Here is a 26,093-nt window from a genome sequence, read left to right on the forward strand (position 1 = left end):
CAGTACAAAATGAAACCAAAAAAAAAAAAAAATTAAAGAAATATTCCAAGGCAAGTCAGATAGATAGATATACAATGTACTTGTACACAAATACTTGTTTGACTTGCAACAGCAGGTCTCTCTGTGTCTGCATGCGATGAAAATGGTAAACCTTAGCAAGCACCACCAGCGCAGCTCAGCGGTGGTTTTAGCACCTGAAAACAGAACTGGCCTGCTCTAAAGTTGGTTAGCAGCTTGGCACACACAATATGAGCAATATCTTTGTGTGGTAGTTTTGTTGGCTCACTGAAACTTAAGCCATGGTACCTTGATTCAGTTTGGTTCCAACCGCGATTACGGCCAGAGATACTTTCTCAAAATCCGAATGAGTGTGTGTAGAAATAGAAATAAAGGAAAAATTTTGTGTGCCTTTTTTTGTGTCTCTTGCAAAGCTGACAAATATACGAGCCAGCTCTCCTTAGCCCGGCAAGTGCTGTTATCTTGTTTATTGGTCTTTTGCATGACCCCCATTGTATAGTATATAGCCTCTTCTTTTGTCGTCTTTATCGTTTCGTCTTCGTGGGTTTTTTATTATAATTTATTTCGTTTTGTCATTACGGTTGGAAGGCTTGCGTGATTAAAATATTCAATTCGATTTGAAACTGCTTTAGAAACTAAAGCAAAAAAAAAAACTATAATTTCAAAGTTGCAGCGAGTTTCGTTTGAATCAGGCCTCATTCCCTAGCCCCCACAACCCAATCCGCTTCTTTAACAAAATCAAACAAAAAAAAAGTTAAAAAAAACGAGAACAAAATAACGAGAAGATCAACTTAAGCACACTTCTTCGCTTTTGGCATCGCGCATTCAAGTGACCTTTTCGAAAATAGCTCAAAGTGTTTCGGCCCCATCACAACATTTAACCACCACCGCCTCCGCCCGCATTCTTGTTGCCTTCTTTCCTCAGCATCTTTTAATTTCGTCGTCGTCGTCGGTTGTATAGTCTTTATTTTTCGTCTTCAATCTTCATCTTTGAATTTCATGTTTTATGTTTTTTTTTTTGTATTCAAACTCAAGGTGCATGAGTGTACCTCGGTGATTTGTTTGATAAGTGTTTGACGAATTTGTGTTGTTTTTGCTCATTGTGAATTGACAAAAAATTTATTATTCACAATTGTTGTTTATTTGTACAGCTTCATGGTCAAACTGTTAGATTTTTGAAAAATCATTAGAAAATATTTGATAAAAAAAAGTTGATTTTGATATTTATGTTTGTGTTAGTGTGACAATAATTTATTGTCCTTTTACTTTGTTATTATGAAGTGATATCAACTTTTTTTTTTTTTCTCTATCTTTTTCTGTCAATCTTTTTAAACTTGTTAATACTAAATTTTTTGGATTATATAACCTAACAACAAATAACGTTCAATCTGGATCAATATGGGATTACCGATGATGATTGTTTCGAGGAGTATTATACTCTGGATGTTATTGGGATTTATTAAATGTCAAGGTAAGTTTGTTTTTTGAAGTTCTTCTTGTGGTTGATGAGGAATTTTTTTCGTTCGTGTTTATTATGAATAGCTTATTGTGGAGTCACCTTAATTTTGGTTGAATCATAATAGTTATTTGGAATTGAGGCAAGGTTTTGTTTTTTTTTTTTTTTTTTAATTTGTGTGTCAGATCAGAAATGTTTTGCAGAAAGGTCAATCAACTTGAATGGTGGATTTAGGTTTGGCAATATCTGTTTTGTAAGAGTTGTTTCGGCGTCAAAATATGTTCCTAATTATGAATTAACTATAAGGATGACTAGTTTTTAAAGTTTTTTAGTTTTCCCTGTTCAATTAGGAAGAGAATATTTTCTGGGTTTGTTAAGATATGTAAACTCCTGCCTCCTGATTTTATTCATAACATAAAAAACTTACAAAAAATCATACAATTTGTTTAAGACCACTATTTTCTAGACAACTTTGTTTTTTTTTTGGGACGAAAAAAATTAATCATTTATACAGTTAAGAATAAATTGATTACTTGGTTTGTATGTATTAAAAAAAAAAAAAACAAAGTTTGGTTAACAAAATAAAAAGGCTTAAAAAATATTTTAAAAAAAAATTTTGCTTTCTTAGATTTGACAAAGTATTGGTTTTTAAATAGTAATTTTGAAGTAATGCAATACTGTTAAAAAATGTAGGTCCAGGCACAATTTTATACGATTAACGTTTTGCTCATCACTTGTGGATACATAGTAATAGAATTTTCGTTATGAACTTTTTGAGGTTCGTTTGAAACCGAACGGTGTTCCAAAGAGAACAATTTCTTGACTTTAGAATATTCAAGTTGCAAAATACACTTTTGATTGACAAAAATAAACTCAATTTCTTTCTTACTCTAACAATATAAATGGATCAATACTTAATATGGTCATCGGTTAACATGAACTTCATTTTTACTTTCGATAGGCAACTATGATTTGAGGGCACCAGAACCTATTGACCTAGCTGATTTTTGAGTAGATAACGTCTTATAATATCAAGAAACACTGACTGAATTCACTAAAAAGCGTGATTCATCCTTTTGTTCCACCTCTCGTTAGCAGTGTGGAATACATTGTAATTTTATATTAAGGGCCAAGTCAAACTTAAGACAGCCATACGTTCATAGAGTCAGCAGCTCAGAGTGTTAAAATGTTGAACGATTTTTCTTTTGCATTATAGCAGCGGTCTGGAGTCCGAATCCCAAGAAAGCTCAATAAAGTAAAGCTTATATTAAAAATACAGCATTCATCATAATAATTACCTGAGGTTAGGTTAGGTTAAAGTGGCTGTTGAGCAAAGACCCGATTCACTTAGACAATTATGGGTCCATTGTGATACCACAAAAGACTAGCAACTTAGAAACTGACTAGTCGAAGCACTCGGAGCTTCTAATGAATGGGCATAGACTTTTAACGTCCGTTTTCACTAGATCCTCTATGAGGAGCAGGGCAAGTGCATTGAAGGAAGATGCTGAACAGTTTTTTCTTTTTCTTCGTCCATGCAACTCCTGCAGAAGTCGTTAGAGAATAGGCCCATTCGTTTTGCGTATATTCCTATTAAGCAATGTCATGTAAAACACCTCCCAGCTAACAATGTTTGTGGTATAAAGCTTTACAGAAGCAACAGATACATCTGTAAAGCTTTTTAGAAGCAAAATTGTTAGTCGGGCTATTAAGCTATAATAATAATCACCTTCGTTTTTTTTTAAATAACGACATTAAAATAACAATACATGACATTACGATGATGGAGAATGCAAAAAAAGTAGGTCCGGCAATTCTGTCTGTCTGTATGTACCTCGAGCTATAGCCTAAACTATTCGAGTGATTTTGTTCAAACTTGGTAGTTAACAATTTTAGGTGAGGCGAATTAAAATTTTTTTTTAGGACCAAAACTAACGGTAGCTGTCATATAACGAAAAAACGATTTTGATTAAAATTTTTGAGTGTAGTATTATACATAAGAGCCAACTTTCGAAATAAAAAAAATATTTTTTTTTACTGTTTTTAACGGTACCTGTCATAGAACGGTTTTTTTGATTTATGAATATCTCGTTCAAGACCACCCCGATTTCAACAACGACTTTTTATACAAAAGCGTTTAGGTGAAGGTGATATTAAAATTTTAGAAAGTTTTCAAAAAACTCATTTTTGGATTTTTAAAAAATATTTCAAAATTTTGAAATTTAGTTTTTATGCGTAAATAAATTATTTCTTCAAAATGGCATACCAACTTTTTTTTTTGAAAAATGTTAGAAAATTTTTATATATAAAAAATTATTTTTTTAAAAAACGGCTCTAACGATTTTCAAAAATTTTTTTCTAAAAATTCCTTTTTATACAAGAAACATGCATACTTGGTTTTTTGTGAAAGATCATTTAAAACGGTATTTAATTAATTATAAAACCAGATTTAATTTTTTTTTAATTTCTTGAATATATCAAATTTTGAATTTTCTTAATTTTCTTGAATAAAAATAAAAAACATTAGAGTGACTTTAAGCATAAGAGCAAGTACGTGCGACCCCAGTCGTGCATTTAATTTTTTTTTTATTTCTGATTTTCTCTCAAAGACGTGCTTAATTTCAACTATGGTTTTATATTTAAAAACAAAAAATATTATTGCATGTACTCGTAAGTCTTTGTTTTGCGGGACATTGTTTTTTTCTTTTTCTTCCATATGTTCACAATGCACAAACTAGTGTATTTAAAACGCATATAAAAATGGACATTTCTGTAATTATTATTTTTGCTAGCCAATGTAATGTGATTTTAATTTGAGTCTCATTAATTTATTTTTGTAAGATTTTTTTTCGCTTTGAATTTGGCTTCCCTTAAATAGACCGGTGAAAATCCATACAAATTAGCACTTAAAAAAAAAAAGAAATTCTTGAGAGATTTTATCTATTCGTTCCAATTCAATTTTTCAATGGCATTTTGATTGAATGCCATTAGTCTCACAAAACATGGATCATACATAAAACACTCATTTTCGAACTTTATAAATAAATATATATTGTAGCACGACATTTGTCGTAAAAATGGCACCTCTTGAAAGCGAAAGGCCTAGTGACTAACAACTATCAACCATTCTTTTGTGCGTTTAAATAATTTGCAAAAAATGCGACCTATAATTTACAGCCAATCCCGAATGGATAAGCAAAGATGCATTTTTCAAGACAATGATACTCTTGGAGGCTTTGTCAATTCATCGCAAGAACTAGGTTAGGTTAGGTTAGGTTAGACCATGTTAAGAGGCATTGAAAATACTTTATCACACGAAATAATAATCACAACGTACTAAAAAGTTTGAAACAAAAAAAAAAAATTCTTATTTAAAACTTTTATGTCATGTTCATTCCACACAAATAATTGGTTTCTTCTTTAAGGGTTTTAGTGTTTGAAATTATATTTTTGTTAAATCAGTTCAGATTTTTGAAATTTAAACAATTTTTAATTTTTTTTTTATATTATCGGCTGCAAACCGATAAAAAACATATATTTTCGCAATATATAAGCAAAGCATGTTATTAAGTTCACTTTATATAGGGATTGGCCTTTTATTACGTAATCTATGGTTATTTCTACTAAAATGAATACCAAACCTCTAATCTAAGCAATCTATTATTATATTATATTCTGTAATATGATACTCAAACATCTTCAACAAAAAAATATCAATTTCATAGGTATAACTTTGAAACTTGTCTAAGAAAAATGAAATACACCTATCTTTCAATGTTTCTTCTATATTGGTAGTTGACCACCTCCACATAAACAAATTAAGATAGTTCATCATTAATCTTTATTTGCGTGCAAGAAACTCAATATAAACAAACATCAATTAACCTTTTAAAATTAAAAAAGAAGTAAAATATACGCGTTTTATATGACATCAGATTTACCACCTACTAATTTCTCAAAAAGCTCAAATTCAAACTCAAACATGAGTCAAAAATCATTAATTCAGATTGTAAATAAACTTTGTTTTGTCCATATAATTACGTAATCAATAGCTTGAGAAGTGGGATTCTCTCTATCTGAATATTTACATAAAAATACTGGATGTGTTAAGGAAAAAAAAAATAATCTTCAAAGTAAAATAACAATAGTTTTGGCTTTAAGTTACGTGTCAAAAAAAGGGTTTTTAAAATCAATTGCAATGGAAATCCTATTATTTTTATAAATGCACTTTCCTCATAAATATAAACACTAAATTCTTCAAGAAGTTGTCAAAAGAAAATCCCTTCATCACACTTGACTTACTCCAAACTTTTCTATCATAATAAAATATACAATCAAAACTGCAAATTACTTATATATTGTTTTGTTGTGTCTTCTTTACTGTAATCTCCTTTTGACATTTGTATTCAATTTTAATTGATTGCACGATGAATAATGTTCCGATAGTAATCATACATTTTTGTTTTGTTTTGTTTTTTTTTTTTTTTTTGTTTCACTGCAATTGACAATTTACTGTCTGATGAACCCAGTCGTTCAATAATAATCCCATAATCAACATATATAATTCATTTATTTACCATTTTATGGCAAATGTCAAAGATTCGACGAGAAGAAAATAAGACAACAACGATGTTATTTGCGGAGGGGTTTGAACTTTTGTTTATGGTTGAATGCTGTGATGGATGCAAGCACAAATTTATTTTTTTAACGTTTACGTTCCAATGTTGGAATTCGTGATCAATAAATTTTATTTAAAACAAAAAAATGGAAAATAGATAATTTTATTTATTATTTTTTGTTAAACTTCCGCATAATAATAAAATTTGATGAAGTTGTGAAATGGAAAAAAGGATGGTTGATATAAATCATATTTTTGATAGTAAAGAAATTACTGTGAAAACATCTTTGTTATGGAATGTCAAATATAAGTCAATCTAGTTTTGCAAAGCCTTATTTCATATCTTTGAATGGAAAGACTTTTACACTCTTACATAACTCATGGTCGTAGGTAAACACAAAGAAGAATAACAAATCTTGCAACGTATTTTTTTTCCAGAGCTCCTCTTCTTTATATGTACTTTATACCTTTCACTACTGCCTTTACGAGAATTTTGTAGAGCGTATCCAGTACCTTTACTTCATAAAACCTAGATTAAATAATCCTTAAAACCTTCTAAATTAATTAATTTTTCAATAAAAAAAAAAAAAAAACAACAAAATTCAGAAAAAGATCTTAAATAATACAAAAATATAATAAAACGAAAGAGCTGACCATCGAACTCTAAAAAAAAATTAATTTGAAAATAAAATTATAAGACAAATAAAAGCGAAAGTCTTTCGCTAACTTCCTTCACCATGCGTCGTTTTTATTTGTTGTTGTCTATGTTGCACGCATATGGAAGTGGGTCATGCAATATGGTATTCACTAAATACCGCACACACTAACAAACGAATATACACTCGTATATCTTACCAGGAACCAGTTTAATAGCCATTTCATTAAAACTATCACCTGTTCGATGGATCAAGTTGATTTTGTTCAATTTCAATTTAAAACAGCATGTAGATAAGTTTAAATAATGTTATTTTCTTATTATTGAACTTAAATTATGTAGGTTTAAGAAAAAATACTTTGGGCTAAAACAGATTTGTTCGTGATTTTTATTTCCGGTTTTCAATCAACATCTGTTTTCATTAGAAAAAAATATGTGTAACATGCAGAACCGCACCATCATCAACGACCACCATCAATTCACCTGCTGCTGTTGTGGTTGTTGTTGTTGTTTTTTTTTTTTTTATTGTTGGTGATGTTACATCGTGAAACTAGAGTTTGTCAAAAGCGAATGCACAGAGCACCACAACAAGAGAGCCTACTAAACTGCATTTCGTATGGCATGTCTTTTTCCGCATTTCCCTGATTTCTTATATATTTTTTTTTTCTTCACTACTTTTTTTTTGCAAAAGCATAAGCTTGTGTTTATATGTATAGCTTAAGAAAGAAAATAGAGCATTCCTAAGGTGAATTCTTCGTTTACATTGGTATTTTTATTATAGTCTGAAAATTGTAGTTGTCTATTGTGTAAAGTAATTAGATGTAACAGTTAATGACTTAAAAAAATTACATAGAAACGCAAACTAAATTTAATAAATGCTTTTAAATTTAAAAAAAAAATATTTTTCGACAATTTTCTTATGAAATAATATTTCTGTTTTTTTTTTTTATTAAATCTAAATGAATTCAGTTTATTTTAATACAGTCAAATAAGGAGAAAAAAAGGGTAAATCTCGGAATGAATGTTAGTAGAAATTTTTTTTGCTCAATATCTTCCTTTTGCCATTCTATAACATATCTCAAAAGTCTAGAAAAATCTCATGTCCGCTTGTCGCGATTTCAAGGTCAAATCGCGAAATGGAGATTTTCAAAATTAGCAAAAATAGGCTATGGTATTATATACATATATGATACATGATTTCAAGGTATTTTTTAATGCTGATTCCAAAAAATCTAAAATCAAGACAATCTGACGTCTCTGGAAAAAGTTATACCTGTTTTTCATCTGTCAACTCATATTATTATAACAGTTGCAAATTTACTGCCGAAAACCCCTAAAAGTTATGGTAGACGAACCAAATTTTGCATGAAGATTTTAGAATCCATCATTATTAAAAATCAAAACAATCCATTACAAAAAATATATATACCTATGAAATAATGGTATTTTTTGATGAAGGGGCAAATTTTAGGATATGCACTAAAGAAGATTCTTGTTCATCTTAGGAATAAGTGCTAATAGGCTAATTTTTTCATTTTAATCTTTGTTTGGATATTCTTTAAGTACCCTCAAAAATCTAAAAAAAATCTCATGTCCGCAGGTCCTAATTTTCTTGGTTTGAAGATAAGTTGCAGATTTTAAAAAATTAATAAGAAAAGTTTAAATTTTTATATGTATACCAACATAAGCGACATGATTTAAAGGTATTTTTTAACAATTATTCCAACAAAACTCACAAACAAGTCAACCTGACCATCCCTGAAAAGTAATGCACCTTATTCATGTTGATCTGACACAAATATCTGAAGTGTAGTTTTTCAATTTTTTAAAATCTGCACCTTATCTTCAAACCAAGAAGATTAGGACTTGCGGACATGAGATTTTTTTTAGATTTTTGAGGGTACTTAAAGAATATCCAAACAAAGATTAAAATGAAAAAATTAGCCTATTAGCACTTATTCCTAAGATGAACAAGAATCTTCTTTAGTGCATATCCTAAAATTTGCCCCTTCATCAAAAAATACCATTATTTCGTAGGTATATATATTTTTTGTAATGGATTGTTTTGATTTTTAATAATGATGGATTCTAAAATCTTCATGCAAAATTTGGTTCATCTACCATAACTTTTAGGGGTTTTCGGCAGTAAGTTTGCAACTGTTATAATAATTTGAGTTGACAGATGAAAAACAGGTATAACTTTTTCCAGAGACGTCAGATTGTCTTGATTTTAGATTTTTTGGAATCAGCATTAAAAAATACCTTGAAATCATGTATCATATATGTATATAATACCATAGCCTATTTTTGCTAATTTTGAAAATCTCCATTTCGCGATTTGACCTTGAAATCGCGACAAGCGGACATGAGATTTTTCTAGACTTTTGAGATATGTTATAGAATGGCAAAAGGAAGATATTGAGCAAAAAAAATTTCTACTAACATTCATTCCGAGGTTAAACCCTTATTTGACTGGATTATTTGTGAATGAGGATTTGGAAATAAAACCCAAGAAAATGTTTATAATTTTTAATTAAACTTTTAGTTCAGGAAAGATAGAAAATTTGAGAGGGTCAGTTCATAAATTTTAAAAATTCCTGTCGACGCAAAACTTCACGGTTCAAAGTTCCCCAAAATTCTTTTGTTGTTTTTTTTTTTAATGCGATAGAGGACTATAGCAGAAAGTTTAGGATTCGTAACGTTGCCTCTCATAAAACCGTTTTCTTCATTTTTAATTATCTCGAGGACAATGTGACCGAAATTTTTATACAAAACATCTTATATGAACTCTTGGGTTAAAAATGAGTAAAATTTTTGGATATTATAAAAATTTGTTTTTTATTTTTTTTTTTATTTTTTTTAAACGTTTCAATGAATATTTTTGAAACTTTGTTTTTATATCTTAATTATTTAATTTGAATATCGCATCAATTTTTTTTTTTGAAAAAAATGTTTGAAAATTTGTTGTAGGTATAGGAGAGGGGGGCCAAATGTAACACTTTTTACTTAAACCGATGGTGCTCCTACAAATTTGACAATAAGTCAATCCAACCTTTTTTAAATTAAAGACCCATATTTTAGCTAAAAGATCCATCACAACATTTTAGCAAAACCTAACGGTAATGTTGAAAAATAGAGCTTTTAAAAAAAGTCGTGTTGTTTCAACTTACCCCACATACGGGGCAAAGTGTAACACAAACCAGGGTAGGTGGTACCAAGAACTAAAAATAAGAGAAATATTTCTTTTATTTTTTTATATTTATTAATTTTTAATGGGTAATAATAAAAACAACCCTCAGTCATGAAGTTTTGGTGAAAATTTGGAAAAATTGGAGCAAATCCAAGGTTTCCGGAGAAGATTTGACAGAAGTCTTAAATTAATGTCATTTGAATTCATAAATTGCTTTATAAGCTTTATAAATTCAAGTGGTGGTTCAAAAATGTGTTTGCAATTCCAAAATAAATATAAATTCAATTACATTACACAATTACATAAAATAAAATGCACGTTCTTGCTCTTATGTTAAAAATTATTTTCGTTTTTAAAAATTCATCAAAGATTTTTTAAGAAATTTAAAAATAAAAAAACGCAAAAAAATTGTCCAAAGTTACGAAAACATTTTAATGGTTTTTCCCTCAAAACGAACTACGCCATTTAATTTCTTGTATAACAAAGAATTTTCTTAAATGGTGGGAGACATATAGTTTTTTTTATAAAAATGTTCAAACATTTTTCAAAAAAAAAAAAAAATTTAGTATTCCAATTAAAAGAAAATATTTATGAAAGTTTTTTATTCCAAAAACTAATTTTGGAAAATATATCATTGGGCACGTTCAGGAAATATTAGGGACTAGATATTTAGGCAACGTCATTTTCTGAAAGGAAATTTGAGTAAATTGACTAAATTAGTTTGGATACGCCATTATTGTCAAATTTCGAAACTTGCTTGAGAATTTTATGGTTCGCATGGGGCAGACACCAAATTTCACTTCACTTTTATAAATAAATAATATTAATTATAACCGATAATGCACTTTTTAATCGTTTTTCACACAAAAAATTCAATTCTGCTAACAAATTCTATATTTAAAAACAATCAGCTGTCATTTTGATAAAAATATCTTTCCTAAATTTTTAGGGAAAATTTTCTTGCCTAATTTTCCAGTTAGCTTTCCAATAAAATTACCTAAATTGGAAGGATTTTTTTTTGACAGCTGACCAATCAGAAGCCGATAAATTACCTAAATATTTAGTCCCTAACGTTTCTGAACCTGCCCATTGCTTTTACGGAAAATGTCAAAAGTCAAAATTTGACAACTTTTAGAGGTGCCTTTGAAGGTTTTTTTGTTAAATAAAATGGATGTTTGTCAAAATTTTCAACGACACATTTTTACAACCAATGCAAAAACTAAAAGAAGTATAAAAACGCCGACGCGCGCCACAGGTAAATAGGTTCTTTTGTGCTCATTTCTCAAAAAATGTAATTTTTTGACAAATACCATTTTGAGTAAAAGCGACGTTATATTTTAAAAAACAAAAATGATCCAATTTTCTAATATTCAAATTCATTTATGTTATTATCATAAAGATCGTTAAGATAGTTATTGTTTTCAGCAATTTGCGTTCTATTCTAATGGAAATTAAAAATTTTATTAAACATTCTAAGAAATTTATCTTCCATTCATATCATCTCTTAAAAAGTTGCCAAAAACAATGCGACTATCAATAAATCCGTCACTAACCTAATTTAATAAAACAGTTAATAATTGATATATTCGCAACTTTCCCAACTAGACTATTAACTCGCTCATTTCTATGCGATTGAATTTCACTTTTTCTTCGTGTGGATACAGTCGATTACCTCATAGGTAGCTCAATCACATTGGATTGGCTCATTATTTGTTTTGTTTTTATGCAATTTCTTTTACTTTTTTTTATTTATTTATATTTTATTTAAATATTTATTTAATTTATAGCTAGAAATTAAAATAAAGTTCACAAAAAATTATATACAAAATGAAATTCTTTTTAAGCTTTCCAAAAAGATACATCATCAAATACAATGAATAGCATCATTTTTTTGTTTGTTAAAATCTCTAATCATGTTAATCAGTGGTTATTTCAATTTTTTGTTTATTTATTAAGCTTTCAGTTTTGGGATTAAATTTTTGAAAGTTTTACTTTATTTGTTTAGTTGATTTGATTGTATTTTTAAAATTTATAATAATTCCTGCTTTCAGCAGATTAAAAAGTAAAAGTTGAGATACTTTTGTGGGGAGGTATTTATGCTTTATTTTTTCGTTAGAGATTATATACTGTAAATTTTTTTAAACAACAGTTAAATACTTTCTTCACATAAATTCACAGTTTTTATAAAGATGAATCAGGCAAAAAAAAAAAAAATATATTCCCATTAAAAATTGCCTCAAAGTAGCTAAACTACTCAATCATTTCAAATGCGATTATTACACGTTTTGACTCATTAGTTTGCAATCGAAGACATCAATTTGCAGAAATTATAAAAAAAAGAAATACAAATATTACAAACTATAGTAAAACTGCAGAATTATATTGCAAAATCCCTTAATGGCTTTTAAATGTTGTGAATACTCGTATTATCCCAAAGGGGCATCTTGAAAAACGATTTGAATGTTGGGAAAGTTAAGAAATTTCGTTTATTTCTATCAAATAGTGTAAATTTGTTTAAATCAAAAAAATAAAAATGAAAACATTAACCTAAGATTAATTTGTTAAGTGGGTGGATTATCTTAATGATTTCGTTGGTAAAGCAAGTTAATTTTTGGAGATCACAAAACAAGGCTAACCCATTAAAACGTAATAAGCTTTAATCGCATATTTAAATTGACCTTGTTGGATGATGCAGAGTCATGTGAGAAAAAAAATTTAAAAATAGATTGCAATTATTAAATATAACTTGTTCAAGGTCTTATTAGTTGTTTGAAAGAAAAGAAAAAAGGTATAAAAAGTTAGAAAAAAAATTAATTTCTGTTAATTAAGAACTTGTTTTTTAATTTTATTTTCTCGAATTAAAGAAAACTATTTTGAAGGCAGAAATGAGTGGTTTTTTTAAACATTTATTTTTAAATTCTTTATATTAATTTATAAGTCTAGATTTTAAAGAATAATATTTATAGAAAAGTAAGTTAAGTTGTATCTATAAGATTTTGAAACTACTCTAAATTGAGCTATGAATATATTCTTTCCTTTGAGTTAAAAACAAATGATACATAATTAGAATAAAAATATTTTGGGTGAAATGGTGTTTTTTGAAGGATTGAGTTGAGTGTGAGGAAGGATCCATAACAGCTAACATTAATTTTGTTAATTTTTTTAAACTTGTTAAAAAAGTTTCGTTTACTATAAAAACTAAGAATTTGAACAGTCTACAAAAATATTTTGGGTGAAAGGGTATTTTTTTTAAAGAAATGCTGAATTTCTGAATAAGAACCAACAAAACTATGACAAAATGGTACCTCAGTGAAAATTGGCAAAAAAAAATATATTTACCACAGGCAACAAGAATTTAAGAAGTCTTTAAAAATATTTAAAGGGTATTTTTTGGGGACATAAGAGGAAAATCCGCGAAAAGTCGAATAAAGTCAATGGTATAAATGGTACCCTTACGAAATTTAAAAAAAATGGGTATCTTTGCCATATGAATTGCGAATACAACAAGTCTATAGATTTTTTTTTCATGTGAAAGGTGGTTTTCTTGAGGTGTAGAAAATGTAAAAAAAATGGGCCTATTGCAAAAACTAAGTAATAATATTGGAATACTACTGAAATTCATCAATTTTATGATACTTTTGAGATTGGAAGAAGAGACAGTAGATTCTGTAATAGGTTCCACAAAGCATATGATTAGTGAATAACGTCTAAAATTTAAGTATAAACGTTTAAATTTAGCATCGAGACAAAAATAAAATGAATCATTGCCTTTTAGGGACCAATTACAGAATTTACTGTCGCTTCGCAAAAAAGAAACACCATTTCAACCAAAATTATGTAATACACTCTTTTGATCCATGATTCTTATTGCAAAAGGAAACTTTTTGCCAAGTTTCATGAGGATTGATTGATTTTTTGATTTTTTGTTATATTTTACCTCTAATATATTACATTGTTGGTTTATGGAAGAAGTTTTTTTTATTTTTTTTTTGTTTTATAATTTTGGCTTATTAGGATTTGGGATAAAACTTTTGCATTGTGACCTTATAATACAAAAGTGAAGTGTTTTAATTTCAGTAAATCCAGGAGCCAAAACGTTTTAATTATAAAAAACAAAATCTTCAATTTTTTTATTTAAATTGCCTTTTTATAAGAAAATCGTTGTCAAAGAATTCAAACGGTAATTTCCTTCAATTTTGGATTTATGTACAATAAAAAATCTGATAAAATAATAAAGCTGAGAAGTTTATTAATTTCTTGAGGCAAAATGAATCAACATTTTTTTATTATATTTTTCCCAATAAGTTTTTTGTGGTACAAAAAAAATAAGTTAAGATTAAAATCGACTCTTATAATAATAACTTTTTTTTTATATACAAATGTATAAAGTGTATCAATTTCATTGTCAAACCGATCACCCACTTGAATCTTGAAAGGCCTATTTTTAATCATTTGTCAGTTGAAGAATACATTTCTACTTCTATTCATTAAATCTAATTCCATTATCTGCTCTCAGCACTCTATTTTTGAATTATACTTCTCTTAATCACTTTTACTTTTATTCAGCTTACAAAAATTAAAAAAAAAAAAACTGTTTATGTATAAAATAATAATAATAATGAAAGAAATCCAGTCTCTATAGTTGTTTGACTTATATCACAGAACTTGATACATTTTCAGCAAAACAGACAAAAAAAAAAACACCAAAGTCTTTCATAATCACACTACAAGTATAAATGTGAATTGCAAAAAAAAAAAAAACAAAAAACAAACATGGCTGAGCAGCAATTGCGCTCCGGCTACTCAACTCATACCGTCATACCAATGAGCAGTTATAAAAATAAGATCACTTAAAAGTGTAACTTATGCTCCTGGTACTGGGTACTGGTGACTGGCTCTGACTGTGCCACTGCTGCGCTGCCGCCTCCTGCTGGTTAAGTGGGGCGAAATTCATCTGAAAATGTTGGCAGAATACGCGTGCGCGCCGCCCGTCACCGCCACCATCAAAGTTTAATACAACGGGAGCAGCGCGCAGTGGCAGCGGAAACTCTAGTGAATTGAATCTGTATATCTTTTTTTCTCGACTCAACGATGAACTGAGCTATTTTTTTTTTTTAATTTTAAGGTGGGAATTTGTAAGCATTTTGAAATCTGCACACCGGTTATTCGACTTACAAAAATTATGGTGTGTAAAAATTGAAACCGAATGCAAAAGCAGTCTCCATATAGCAGCCTACAACACCCCTAGTTTTATTTACTTTAGCTACAAAACTTTGTCATTCTTTCGCCACCATCTACTAGAGACTTTTATATTTATTATGGAAACTGTAACAATCCAAAATAGATAATAAACACACAAATTCAGATAAATTAAGAGGAGAAGAAAAAACAAATTTGGTACTCAGAGTGAATTGGTTTATTTGGTATCACTCCATATCATTATGATGATGTAACCACTCTGAGACTGCCTTGATTGAAATTCAAAGCCTATATTCACTTATTTTTCTTATATTGAAAAAAATATCTTTAAAAAAAAAAAGAAGAATTCGCATGGCAAAAATCTTGATAATTCAACAAGTTTATTTTATTATGTTGATAGTTTTGGTTTGTTTTTGTTTATTGCTCGAAGAAGGTTATAAATGTTTTAAAATTTTGTGTTGTTTTTGGCGTAGAATGCAATAAATTTTTTATAATTTATTAATAAATCACTAGCAGCTTACAGTTCACAAAAATTAACAATAAAATTAATAATGATTTTTCTGTACCTGATAACAATATATAATATATATATAATAACTATAACCCTTGGTTTAACGAGAATTTAAGAATGCTTAAAAACGAAAAAGTATCTAAGTACGAAAAAGCTAAAGTTTCTTGTCTTGTGGTTGACTGGGAAGAACTATAAAATTTCTAGAAATAAATTCAAAAACTCACTTGAAAGTGCAAAAAACGACTACATTAGTAAATAAAATGCATGACTGGGGTCGCACGTACTTGCTCTTGCAGTTCAAAGCACTTTTATGTTAGTCTACTTATAGATTTTAAAAGCTGGCTCTTAATTTAAAAAAAAAAATTGATATTGGGGAAGAGCCGACATTTACGGTAAAATTTTGTTAAATGAAAAAAATTTTTTTTGTTATTTGACTTTTTTGAGAAAAAATAAAAATGCAGTTTTATTGCCACTGCTTTAAATATTACGTATACAAAGTTTAATCAAAATCGTTAGCGCCGTTTTCGAGAAATTCGCAATATCGTATTTTTTTTGTATGGGAAGTATACGTTCTAAACGAGATATAAAAAAAAAAAACAAAAAAAACCAACTTTCAGAATTCCATAAAAATCATCTGAACCAAATTTGAAGAAAATCCGTCCACCCGTTTAGGCTGTGGAAATGTGTACAGATGGACGCACAGACGGACGGATGGAATTGCGTGTCCCACTTTTTCGGAATTCTCCATCATCGTAATGTTGGTTTTGATTAAAACCTCAATTTTTTTTTCGACACGAAACCAATACTTGCCATAAAGAGCAAGTAAAAAATAGAAAGGAGATGGCACATTTTTGGGCCCAGTGTGTTCATTAACGAAATTGGTACCAAATGAAAGGTGAGGGTAAGTACATTACGTGGGTAAAATATTTCCAAATTCGTATGTGGGGTTTAGGAGATATTTGAGTTTAAAATTGGGCTTACTCTGAAAAAGAATTTCACATTTGATTTTTAAAAAATCGAAAAAAAATTCAATATGGCTACCTTCAAACGCTTATAACACAAGAACGACGCAACTAATGTTAATGGTCATGGTCTTAAAATGTAGCTAAGAATATACAGATAATTTTTGGTTTTTTGTGAAAAAAAAATTTTTTGAATCCAACATGGATGCCATGGCCATATGAAAATTTTTGTTTGCATCCAACATGGATGTAATGGCCTTCCCACTTCGGAGTTAAAATAAAAAAAAAAACAAAAGCAACATTTTTGACAGACAGCTGCCAAAGTATATGTACATTATTATTTTTAGGGCCAATTTTTCAATAGTCAGTTAAACAGTCAGTTAGTACTTATTCCTAAGGATAGAGAAAAAATCAATTTTTCAACAGGCAGATATAGCTTATTCCTAAGAATAAAACTATCTGCTTCTTTCAGAGACGAATAAAAATTATTCTAAGGAATAAAATTATGTGTCAGTTGTCAAAGCTGTTTTGAAAGAATTTTGAAAAAAATACAGTGGAACACAAGAAAACAGAAACAATCATCAATAAAAATGACGTTTAATTTTAAATATTTTTGAATTTGACAATTTTTTTTTGTTATTCTGTAGAATAAATTATTCTTGATTGAAAAATTCAATGTTTTTATCTGATTGTTTATGACCCTAATAACTTTATTCGTTGAACAGTTAACTGACTGTTTATTAGAAGATTAAAACATTTGCTCTTAGAAGAAGATTGGCCTCAAAGTAAAATTTTTTTTTCTTTTGCCAGGAGGAAAGTTTTAAAAGACACTTGGCAGTATTCGACACAAATAGACCAGTGCCAATAATTAAAAAAAAAGGCATTTGCGGCTTAAGAGTGGTGGCAAAATTTAGGATAAATGGTATTTATATGAAAGGGGAAAAAATAAATTGCCCACAAACAAATTGGGAGAAAGTTGGTGGGTGTCAAAAATCGTGTTTTCTTACGATTTCTGACAAAAGTAGACCTCCTATCGAAAAAGTTAAGTACAAAAATTGTAGACAATATAAAGATCTAAACCGAGAAAAATATGACCACCTAAAAACTAACAGATTGCCATATTTTTTTACTGTCCATATGTTTTATAAGGAAATCTTATTAAAAGCAACGATTAATAAGGTTTTTTTTAAGAAGATTTCTTATTATTTTTATAGAGAAAATCTCATTAAAAATTTTTCAATTTGGCACTAGAACAAAAATGGCGATCAATATATTCATAGCAGGTTGGTTCAGGTATTAAGGTGTGCGACTAATGATTTGGAGTCTCCAGTTCGATTCCCAGTCTGGCCGTGTCGTTTTCTTTTTTTTTTTTTCTTTTCAAAACCCTACAAGTGCAGATTTTAAAATAATAAGGAAAACCCGATTGTTTTAATAAGATTTCCTTCTTGGATGAAAACCATAGAGAAATCTTATTGTTTTTGTTCTATTTTATGTGGTCTATTTTTCTCTGTGTACAACTTTTACTCCAAAACTATTTTTTTTATAACCTCAAAAATTATTCCTATCTTCGTGACCTTTTTAAATAGAATTTAAATTCAATCCTGAGTGGGCTTCAGGTCTTGTTTAATCTTTTGTTTACAGTCATCTTCAGGGCTAGTTATTTAGAAAATTAAAAAATCGTGATAAATGCTAAAAATCTAGTTTTCTATACTTACAGAATATTTTGTCTTTTAATCTTAAGAACTTCTAGCTTTGGTTGATTTTTCTTTGCTTCTATTGGTTATAATTTTAAATATTTCAAAAATTCAAAGTCTTGAAAAAGACGTTTCAAATTATCGAAATTTCTAAATATAAAAATTTTTTTAATTATTTGATAACAAATTCAAAATTTCTTATCAAATCTAGCCTACAGAATCAAGTTAAACATAAATTTAACCTAAAATATTTCTTTGAAGAAACTGACTATAAATATTGCTGAGCCCTTCACAATCTGTTTTTCTATTAACAGTATTGTCTGGGTCTAATATATGTATGTAACATTTCTATTAACATTCTTTTACTGTAATGTTTTTCTATCTGTAAAATATCTACATCACTAAAATCTGGTCTATGTACCTCGTCAATACAATGCAAAGCTAAAGCCGTCTTTTGCGAGTGTCCGCCATTTATATCGGATCTATGGCCAGCTATACGATTCTTTAGTTTTTGCATCGAAGTTCCTACATAAACTGAAGGACAATGGTTTGTCCCATCTTCTAAACATTTTATTTCATAGACTATGTTTGACTTCTCAATTTTAGAAAGTTTACCCTTCTATTTTTTTTTATTTTAGTTACTTTTTAGTTTTTTTTTTCTATTGTTTGTTAGTTTTAAGTTGTATATACGTTTTTTCTTTATATCTAGTTTTAAGAAAACCTACTACACATTTTATAAACTCTGTAAGAGCCTTTGAGCAGCACTAATATTGTAATATTGTACCAATTCTAAGTCAGTTTTTTTTAAATATACTAATGTATTTCAAACACAAGTAGGTACTTTATTGTAATCAAAATAAGTCTCAATAAATCTAAATTTGAATTTTAAATATATTTTGCCGACTAAAAAACAATACGAACATTTTCTTTATTTCTAATAGGATTGAATTTAAATTTTAACCTAAAAAATATTGAAAAAAATGCAAAAATAAGTTTTTTTGGGTTTTTTATTTTTATCTTTTACAAAAATTGTTGGATTTTAACAGAGTCTGGTAAAAATTTACTTTGTTATATTTTGTTCTGTTTTAGATGTTTTTTTTTTTTGCGACTGGCGCTTATGAGATTTGGCTTTGGAATCTTTTATTTCTACGTTTATTAATACTTGGATCATTCTCGAATCTTAAACTTATCCTCTTTTATTTTCTCAATTGTAGTTTTTCCATTTACTTTTTTTCTAATCTCTCTTTCAACCTTTACCATTTCCCAATCCCGTGCATCGAATGGAAAAGGTTTATCTTTTTTTTTGACAATATTTAAATTGCGCAGTATTTTTTCAAACAAATTTTTATCTAAGGGAGGCTTCACAAAAAGATCCATATCGCTATATAGATTTTTCAGTGCAGTAAAGTATTGATTGTCTTTGATTATTCTATTTGCGTACTCTTCGAAACCGTCACCCGGATCTCCGCCTGATTGTTCTTTGGGTTTGTCATGTCGACGAAGCTCCTGATTAGGCCCTATAAATATATTTCCGGGTAACCATGCAAGCATCATACACATTTCTTCAAGTGGATCAAGAATAAGGAGACGACCAGCCTCTTTAGGAATCCTGATAGATACGCCATTTTTAATAAAATCGGCATTTATTTTATCAATAAAATTTGATATATAATTCTTCATTCGTTCCGTTCCTTTGGCCTCAGAATTGACAGTTATGGCAATGGCAAAATCAAAAAATTTACGTATAACCGAATATGGTATTATGTGATGTCGGCCACCATCATAAATTTTATTATTAAATTGAATTTTCTTAAGGGGTATCTGTTGACGAGGGCGTGTATTCCGAGAACAGGGGTTTTCTTTGTGTCCGATTACACTAGTTTTGTCATCTCCTAAAGCTGAAACTAAAAAGAAATAATTAAAGCATCTGTATTTAGCATTGAAATTTATTATTTTACCAATATAAAATGAAAAAAAGAGTAACACAAAAATTTTTAGCATCATTTTGCACCGAGCTTATTTAAACACACAACTTGCACGATTTGAATTTGCTATTGAGAAAAGAAAGGCGATAGCGATACGAATGTTAACTTCATTAAAGTTATACTTTTTTTCCGGCGTCGGTGGTGCGTTCTTTTATTCGCCGATGTTAACTATTGTTTACCATGGTATAAAAAGAGAAGGTATGTTAATGTTCATTAGAAAAAACTCTGTATCGAGAACTGTCAAAACTTAAAACTGGCTACTTAAGGTTTTGACAGCTGCCCATTGAAATTGTTGTTGTAAACAAATTTGTCTTGGAAATTGTTGTTGCTTTTGACTTTGCCAAATATTAAACGTCAAAACCTTACTACCCCATTTTGTAAGATGGCGGCTCTAATGATCATAACTTGTCTTTTTATACCATGATCGTTAACAATAGTTAACTTTCATCGTTCCTAAATGAGAAAAAAGTTACGAAATGTAACATCGTGACGTCACAACATCGTTCCTAAATCCAATGTTGAAGTGTCAAATAGTTACATTTTGTAACTTTGTCCAACTCAGCTTCTGGACTTGTGTTTCAATGTTAATCTGTCAAACACAAATAAATGGAGAAGAGAATTTTTTGCTTGTTTTCATATTTGAAATTATTTAATGCATATAATTTTCTTTCAATTTGCTAAGAATTCAATTTGAAAGAATTATTTCAGTGCCAAATTAATTATTTCTTGTTTATTTATTCATAAAATTGATCTAAAAAAACTGTTTTGACAGATCAACAAAATGTAACATTAGTTGTTCCTATGGCGTTTTTAATTGGCAATCTGGAAGCAAAAAAAATCAATCTGAATGCGTTCAATTGGGCAAAACTGACAGTTCTGATTCTGAAAAAAAGAGAATTTCTATTCTGGTTTTAAAAACAGAATCAGAAGCAGAATCACTCACACATTCATAGATTTAAATGCCAGCAGCACAAAATGTTTGCAGCACAAAAACAAATGGAATTTGGCGCGAATACACATATGTACCTACATATATGTGAAACATGTTAAACTCAAACAATACATTCACACCAAACTTTAGATTCTTCGGAATAAAAAAAACTGTTCAATTGGGATTCCGAATCGAAGAACAATTCCGGATTGCCTTAATTGGCAATCCACTAAATAAAAGTTGAAATTTTCTTACAAATGCTAACGAAAACAACAACAACCAAAGTTAACTTTTGGCGTTTTTAATTGGCAATCCGGAATTGTTCTTCTATTCGGAATCCCAATTGAACAGTTTTTTTTTTTTTATTCCGAAGAATCTGATGTTTGGTGTGAATGTATTGGTTGAGTTTGCCTTGTGTCACATATATTTGTATTCGCGCCAAATTTCATTTGTTTTTGTCCTGCAAACATTTAAATCTATGAATGTGTGAGTGGTTCTGCTTCTGATTCTGTTGAAGTAATGTCAGGATTAGCAAGTGGTTCCATCTAGTTATATTACTACTCAGCAGCTACATGTGCATTATTATTGTGTGCTTTATAAAAACGCATGTTCACATGGGCCCCTGCTCTGTACCTTTAAAACTGGCAATAAACGTTTTGGAATGTCTAAAGCCAGAACTATAATTGGCGGATGGAGTCGATAAGTTTAAAGCGAAATTTCTCTCACATTTCAAAAGCATGAAGGCTTGGCCACACCGGAGGGTACATGCGGTAGCGGTACGGGTACCTACTTGTATGAAAAAAATTCCAAACTGACACTTCAATGTTCAGATGTGGAATTTTTTAAATACAAATATCGTTACCGTTACCCGTACCGCTACCGGATACCCTTCGGTGTGGCCAAGCTTTTAAGAAAGAAAATTTGATTTTGAACGAAATTTCTTTAATTTTGATGGGATAAAATGGATTTTTAGTTATTACAAATTTTTATCGCCAATGATAAAAGTTCAGAGCAGGGGTAATGGTTCCAAATCCAGTACGATGATCGAACTTAGACAAATTTTATCTCTACACGCGTTTTCTAAAAGCATAGATAAATTTAGCCGAGCTGAAATTTATTCTTGAACTTTGTCCGAGTTATGCGCTGTTCCAGCTGAAAAATCATGTCTTCGTTTCCAGCTACGTACATATTTTCTATCAGTCACAATTAAGCTCATGGAAAACAAAGCGAAGAAATTTAAAATGAAGCCAGAAGTGCGTGCTTTTATTCGCCGATGTTAAGTTGAAAGTTGGGCTACTTTTTTATGGGTCGGTTCCCATAGGATCGTGTGTGTTTTATTGGGTTTTCAGTTGAAAACTTCGACGTAACATAAGAGACACAATTCTATTGGTTGGCCACTTTTTGCAAAAGCATAAAAGTAATTTTTTTTTTCTGCCAACGCAGATGATATGTGATAAAGAGTACCTCCCAACTAGCACAACAGCTTCTATAAATTGAAATCTCGCAGGTACTACTTTTTATACAGCTTGTATTGAGCTTGCTTCAGAATTTAATTGCTTATAGAAGTTCGAACTTGTTTAACAACTTCTAATAAGTTGTTTAAATACAGTTAAAGAAACTTAAACGAAAAAAGATTGTTTTCGGAAAAGCCTGCTTAATGAATTTATAGAAGCTTTACAGAAATTACCAAGTTTAGTATTTGGTTTTTGGTTTTGATATTGAATAATCTAGCTCGGACGATTTTTGGTTTTGACATTGAATAATTTAGCTCAGACATTTTTTTTGACATTTCTGCTATTTGAACCGATTAAGTTTTTTATTTCAGTAATGAATATACTAGGATGGCCGAGTGGGTTGAGTGGCGGACTGCCACCCAGTAGGTACGAAGTTCGATTCCTGCGTGTGGTAAAAAAATTATATACTTTTAAAATTACATTACATTACATTACATTACATTACATTACATTACATTACATTACATTACATTACATTACATTACATTACATTACATTACATTACATTACATTACATTACATTACATATTAAACTAGTCTGAAGATAAATCTCCGGACTAGAAACACTGCAGCTTCGGAATCTAGGTCCATTTTGCTGATACAACACAAGACATTAATACAACACAGAAAGACAAAGAGAGAAAGAACGAGAGAAGAACATACAACACTGAACTACGTGGCACAGAGGAGGAGACATAGTTGAAAATTGTCTCATGTTATCGCACAGGTGGCTTCAGTTAAGCTGGCGATTTAGAAAAAACTTCTGAGCCGACCCTTATTATCAATAGATACACTAAAAACTAATGGTATAATATAAAATAATTTCAGGTCAAAAGATAAAATTCATGATTTAAAATCAAATAAAAAACCAGTTAAAAAATAATTCTTTTTTGTTTTTGTAGTTGTTTTTTTTTTTAATTTCGATAAGACATGTATTAAAGAGCTATACAAGCTCTTCCGAAGCTATCTGTCAAATCTCAAAGCTTCGGTAGAGCTTCGGTAAAGCTTCGGTAAAGCTTCGTTTAAAATCCTTATAGAGGGTCAAACTTGTATAACGTTCTCCTTTTTCCATGACCAACAACCTTACTAAAGTTTAAAAGAAGCTGAAATGTAGCTTTTGTAATACCTTAACCGAAGCTGAAATGTTAGTTGGGCTATGTACAAATTGTTTTTCAATCCCAGAACTAAGCTCTCCACATCATTTTTTTAAGTTTTCCAGCTTGAGATAAATAAATAAAATAGAAAATAGTAAACAATAAGCAGATCGTGAAAAAAACTATAAAAGTGATGAAGTTGAAAAATGTTCAACTTTTGAGCGAACCGCTGAGCGACGAGCGTCGCATTCTGTTCAGCTCTTAAAGTCATAACTACAATGGCCTAAAAAGTGGAAAATTTACAACAGTAAAAATTTTTTATTTCTTTCTAGCGCAATTTGTTTTTGGAAAAAACTATCAAAAATGGTTTTTAAACCGAAAAAAAGCTTTCTGCATCAGTATTTTTTATTTTGTGGTCGGAAAACCTGTCACGAAATGAGTTTGAAAATTTTCACTTTTTGACTTTTTGCAAAAAGTGCCCGTTGTAGTTATACCTTAATGCTGGATTTACATATACGTCTGCATTTCCAGATCTGCATTGAAAGAAGACACAGCATTTAAGAACCACAGATGTTGGGTAGAGAGAGTAGATGAAAATGAAGACATCTTCACAAAAATGCAGATTATAGGAAGATTATGGCGAAGACGAACATGTTCGTCCTGATCAATGCCTCTCCTTCATACGTACGGATTGCTCGTATTGTATCTATCGCCCTTTACTTTTTTGGATGCAGACGTATGTAAATCCAGCATAATGCGTTTCAATAATGTACACAAGAATTATGCACATGTACCTGGTGAGTTATTTAAGCTGTTAGAAAAAACTACTAGAAAAAAAATGTCAAAATAAATTTGACATTTCTCATTTCTAGTAGTTTTTGAAGTCATAAAACATTAGGCGCGTCCCACCAAGAAGAGATCTCTGAGGGCTCAATGTCATTTTGGAAGAGAGGAAAATCATTTTGTGGGACAAGTTTCTCACATGAATCCATTTTTTTTCCAAATCCAATACTTCAGCTCAAAATAATAACATTTTTTTTTTTCAAATTTTCATTAAATTTTTCATGTTTTTAGCATTTTTATAACTGCACACCACCAAAAAAAAAAATCAGAACAATAACAAAAAAAAAAAAAAAAACAGAGAAAGAAAACTGAGAAATTGAATCGAAAAAATTTTCGTCTCAAATCTCAGAAAAAAAGTGAGCGCTCAGCTGAGATATTTTGTCTTACTTAAAAAATCTCTGAGCGCTCCCTTGGTGGGACGCACCTATTGAATAAGAAGTACAAGAAGGGGTGTAAATCACACCTATTCGGAATTTTGCACAGCTCTTAGTACCAAACGAACAAAAGAAAATAAAAAAAATTATCGAGTAAACCTAGTGAAATCCAAAACAAAAAAAAAAAAAAACTCATACAAATTGATTTCAAGTGTTTTTTTTTGGTAACTACGTTCTACTATAAGTCAGCTATTACATGAAGCCTCAAGAGGCGCGCCTCTTTTCAAACGTAATGAGTGCAAAAGAGAAAAAAGATGAAACAAAAAATTATACGACCAGAGAGTCGTGGGTCGGAATTCTGAGACTCTTTTTTGACGTTTCTTTTTCCACTTTTCCTTTTTTCAACATTCTCTTTCATTTCTTTTTGCTTCTTGATGCAATACAACAACAAATTTTAAGTTAAAAGAGAAATGTCAAATTTGAGTCCTGGACTCAAGAGGCATCGTGTAATAGTACGCGCCTCACAGAATGATTATCAAAAGAAAATTAGAAAAAAGAGTCAAGCCTCTTGAGGCTTCATGTAATAGCTGACTAACTTAATCTAGTGTATAAAAATAGAAAAAATTACTAAATTTAAAATACATTTTTATGCAGTATTTTTTGTTTTCGTTTGTTTTGGTTTTCACCGAGTTTAAAACGTCAAAATGGTAACTTTAAAAAGAAAGAGAAGACAAGGACAAATGTTCGAACTTCCCAATATAGAGTTGGTGAGTGAAGCCACACAAAAAAAAAAAAAAAAAATAATATACATATAATCTGTCAAAAATAATATAAAATCTGTCAAATTTCGAGCTAGTTTTCCATGGGCGAACTCACTCTTATTGGTGATGACAAGGCGATGCAATCATTGACCGCCAATGTTTCAGCCAATCTTGATGATTTTAAAACAATTTTCAGTCTGTTTTTAGTTGAGGAAAAAAACAGTTTAAAATTCGTATATAATTATGATGAAAAATAGCACTTACATACGGAAGTCTCTCGAGAGAGAG

General features: G+C 29.7%; 2 protein-coding genes across 2 annotated transcripts in view; one reads left to right on the top strand and one right to left on the bottom strand.

Moving 5' to 3' along the window:
- Window positions 1-285: 285 nt before the first annotated feature.
- Window positions 286-26,093, top strand: part of LOC129919489 (uncharacterized) — a 108,729-nt gene continuing 82,921 nt past the window's right edge. The window contains exon 1 of the mRNA XM_056000376.1: window positions 286-1,489. Within this exon, the coding sequence (XP_055856351.1) occupies window positions 1,417-1,489 (73 nt within the window). The 5' untranslated portion in view covers window positions 286-1,416. The remainder of the gene's footprint in view (window positions 1,490-26,093) is intronic.
- Window positions 19,345-20,473, bottom strand: LOC129919492 (uncharacterized). Its single transcript, XM_056000386.1, has 2 exons — window positions 20,262-20,473; window positions 19,345-20,207 (listed from the first exon to the last, which is right to left on the bottom strand). Exons 1-2 carry the CDS (start codon window positions 20,305-20,307, stop codon window positions 19,471-19,473), a joined length of 783 nt encoding a protein of 260 aa, XP_055856361.1. The 5' UTR covers window positions 20,308-20,473; the 3' UTR covers window positions 19,345-19,470.

This window comes from Episyrphus balteatus, chromosome 4, assembly GCF_945859705.1.
Source record: "Episyrphus balteatus chromosome 4, idEpiBalt1.1, whole genome shotgun sequence".
Classification (NCBI taxonomy): Eukaryota; Metazoa; Arthropoda; class Insecta; order Diptera; family Syrphidae; genus Episyrphus; species Episyrphus balteatus.

Excerpts from the sequence above, each read along its gene's own strand:
- LOC129919492 (XM_056000386.1), bottom strand. The coding sequence starts at position 20,307 with ATGATGCTAAAAATTTTTGTGTTACTCTTTTTTTCATTTTATATTG. Across the intron at positions 20,208-20,261 it reads CTTTTTTTCATTTTATATTG|TTTCAGCTTTAGGAGATGAC; the intron begins GTAAAATAATAA and ends ATTTCTTTTTAG.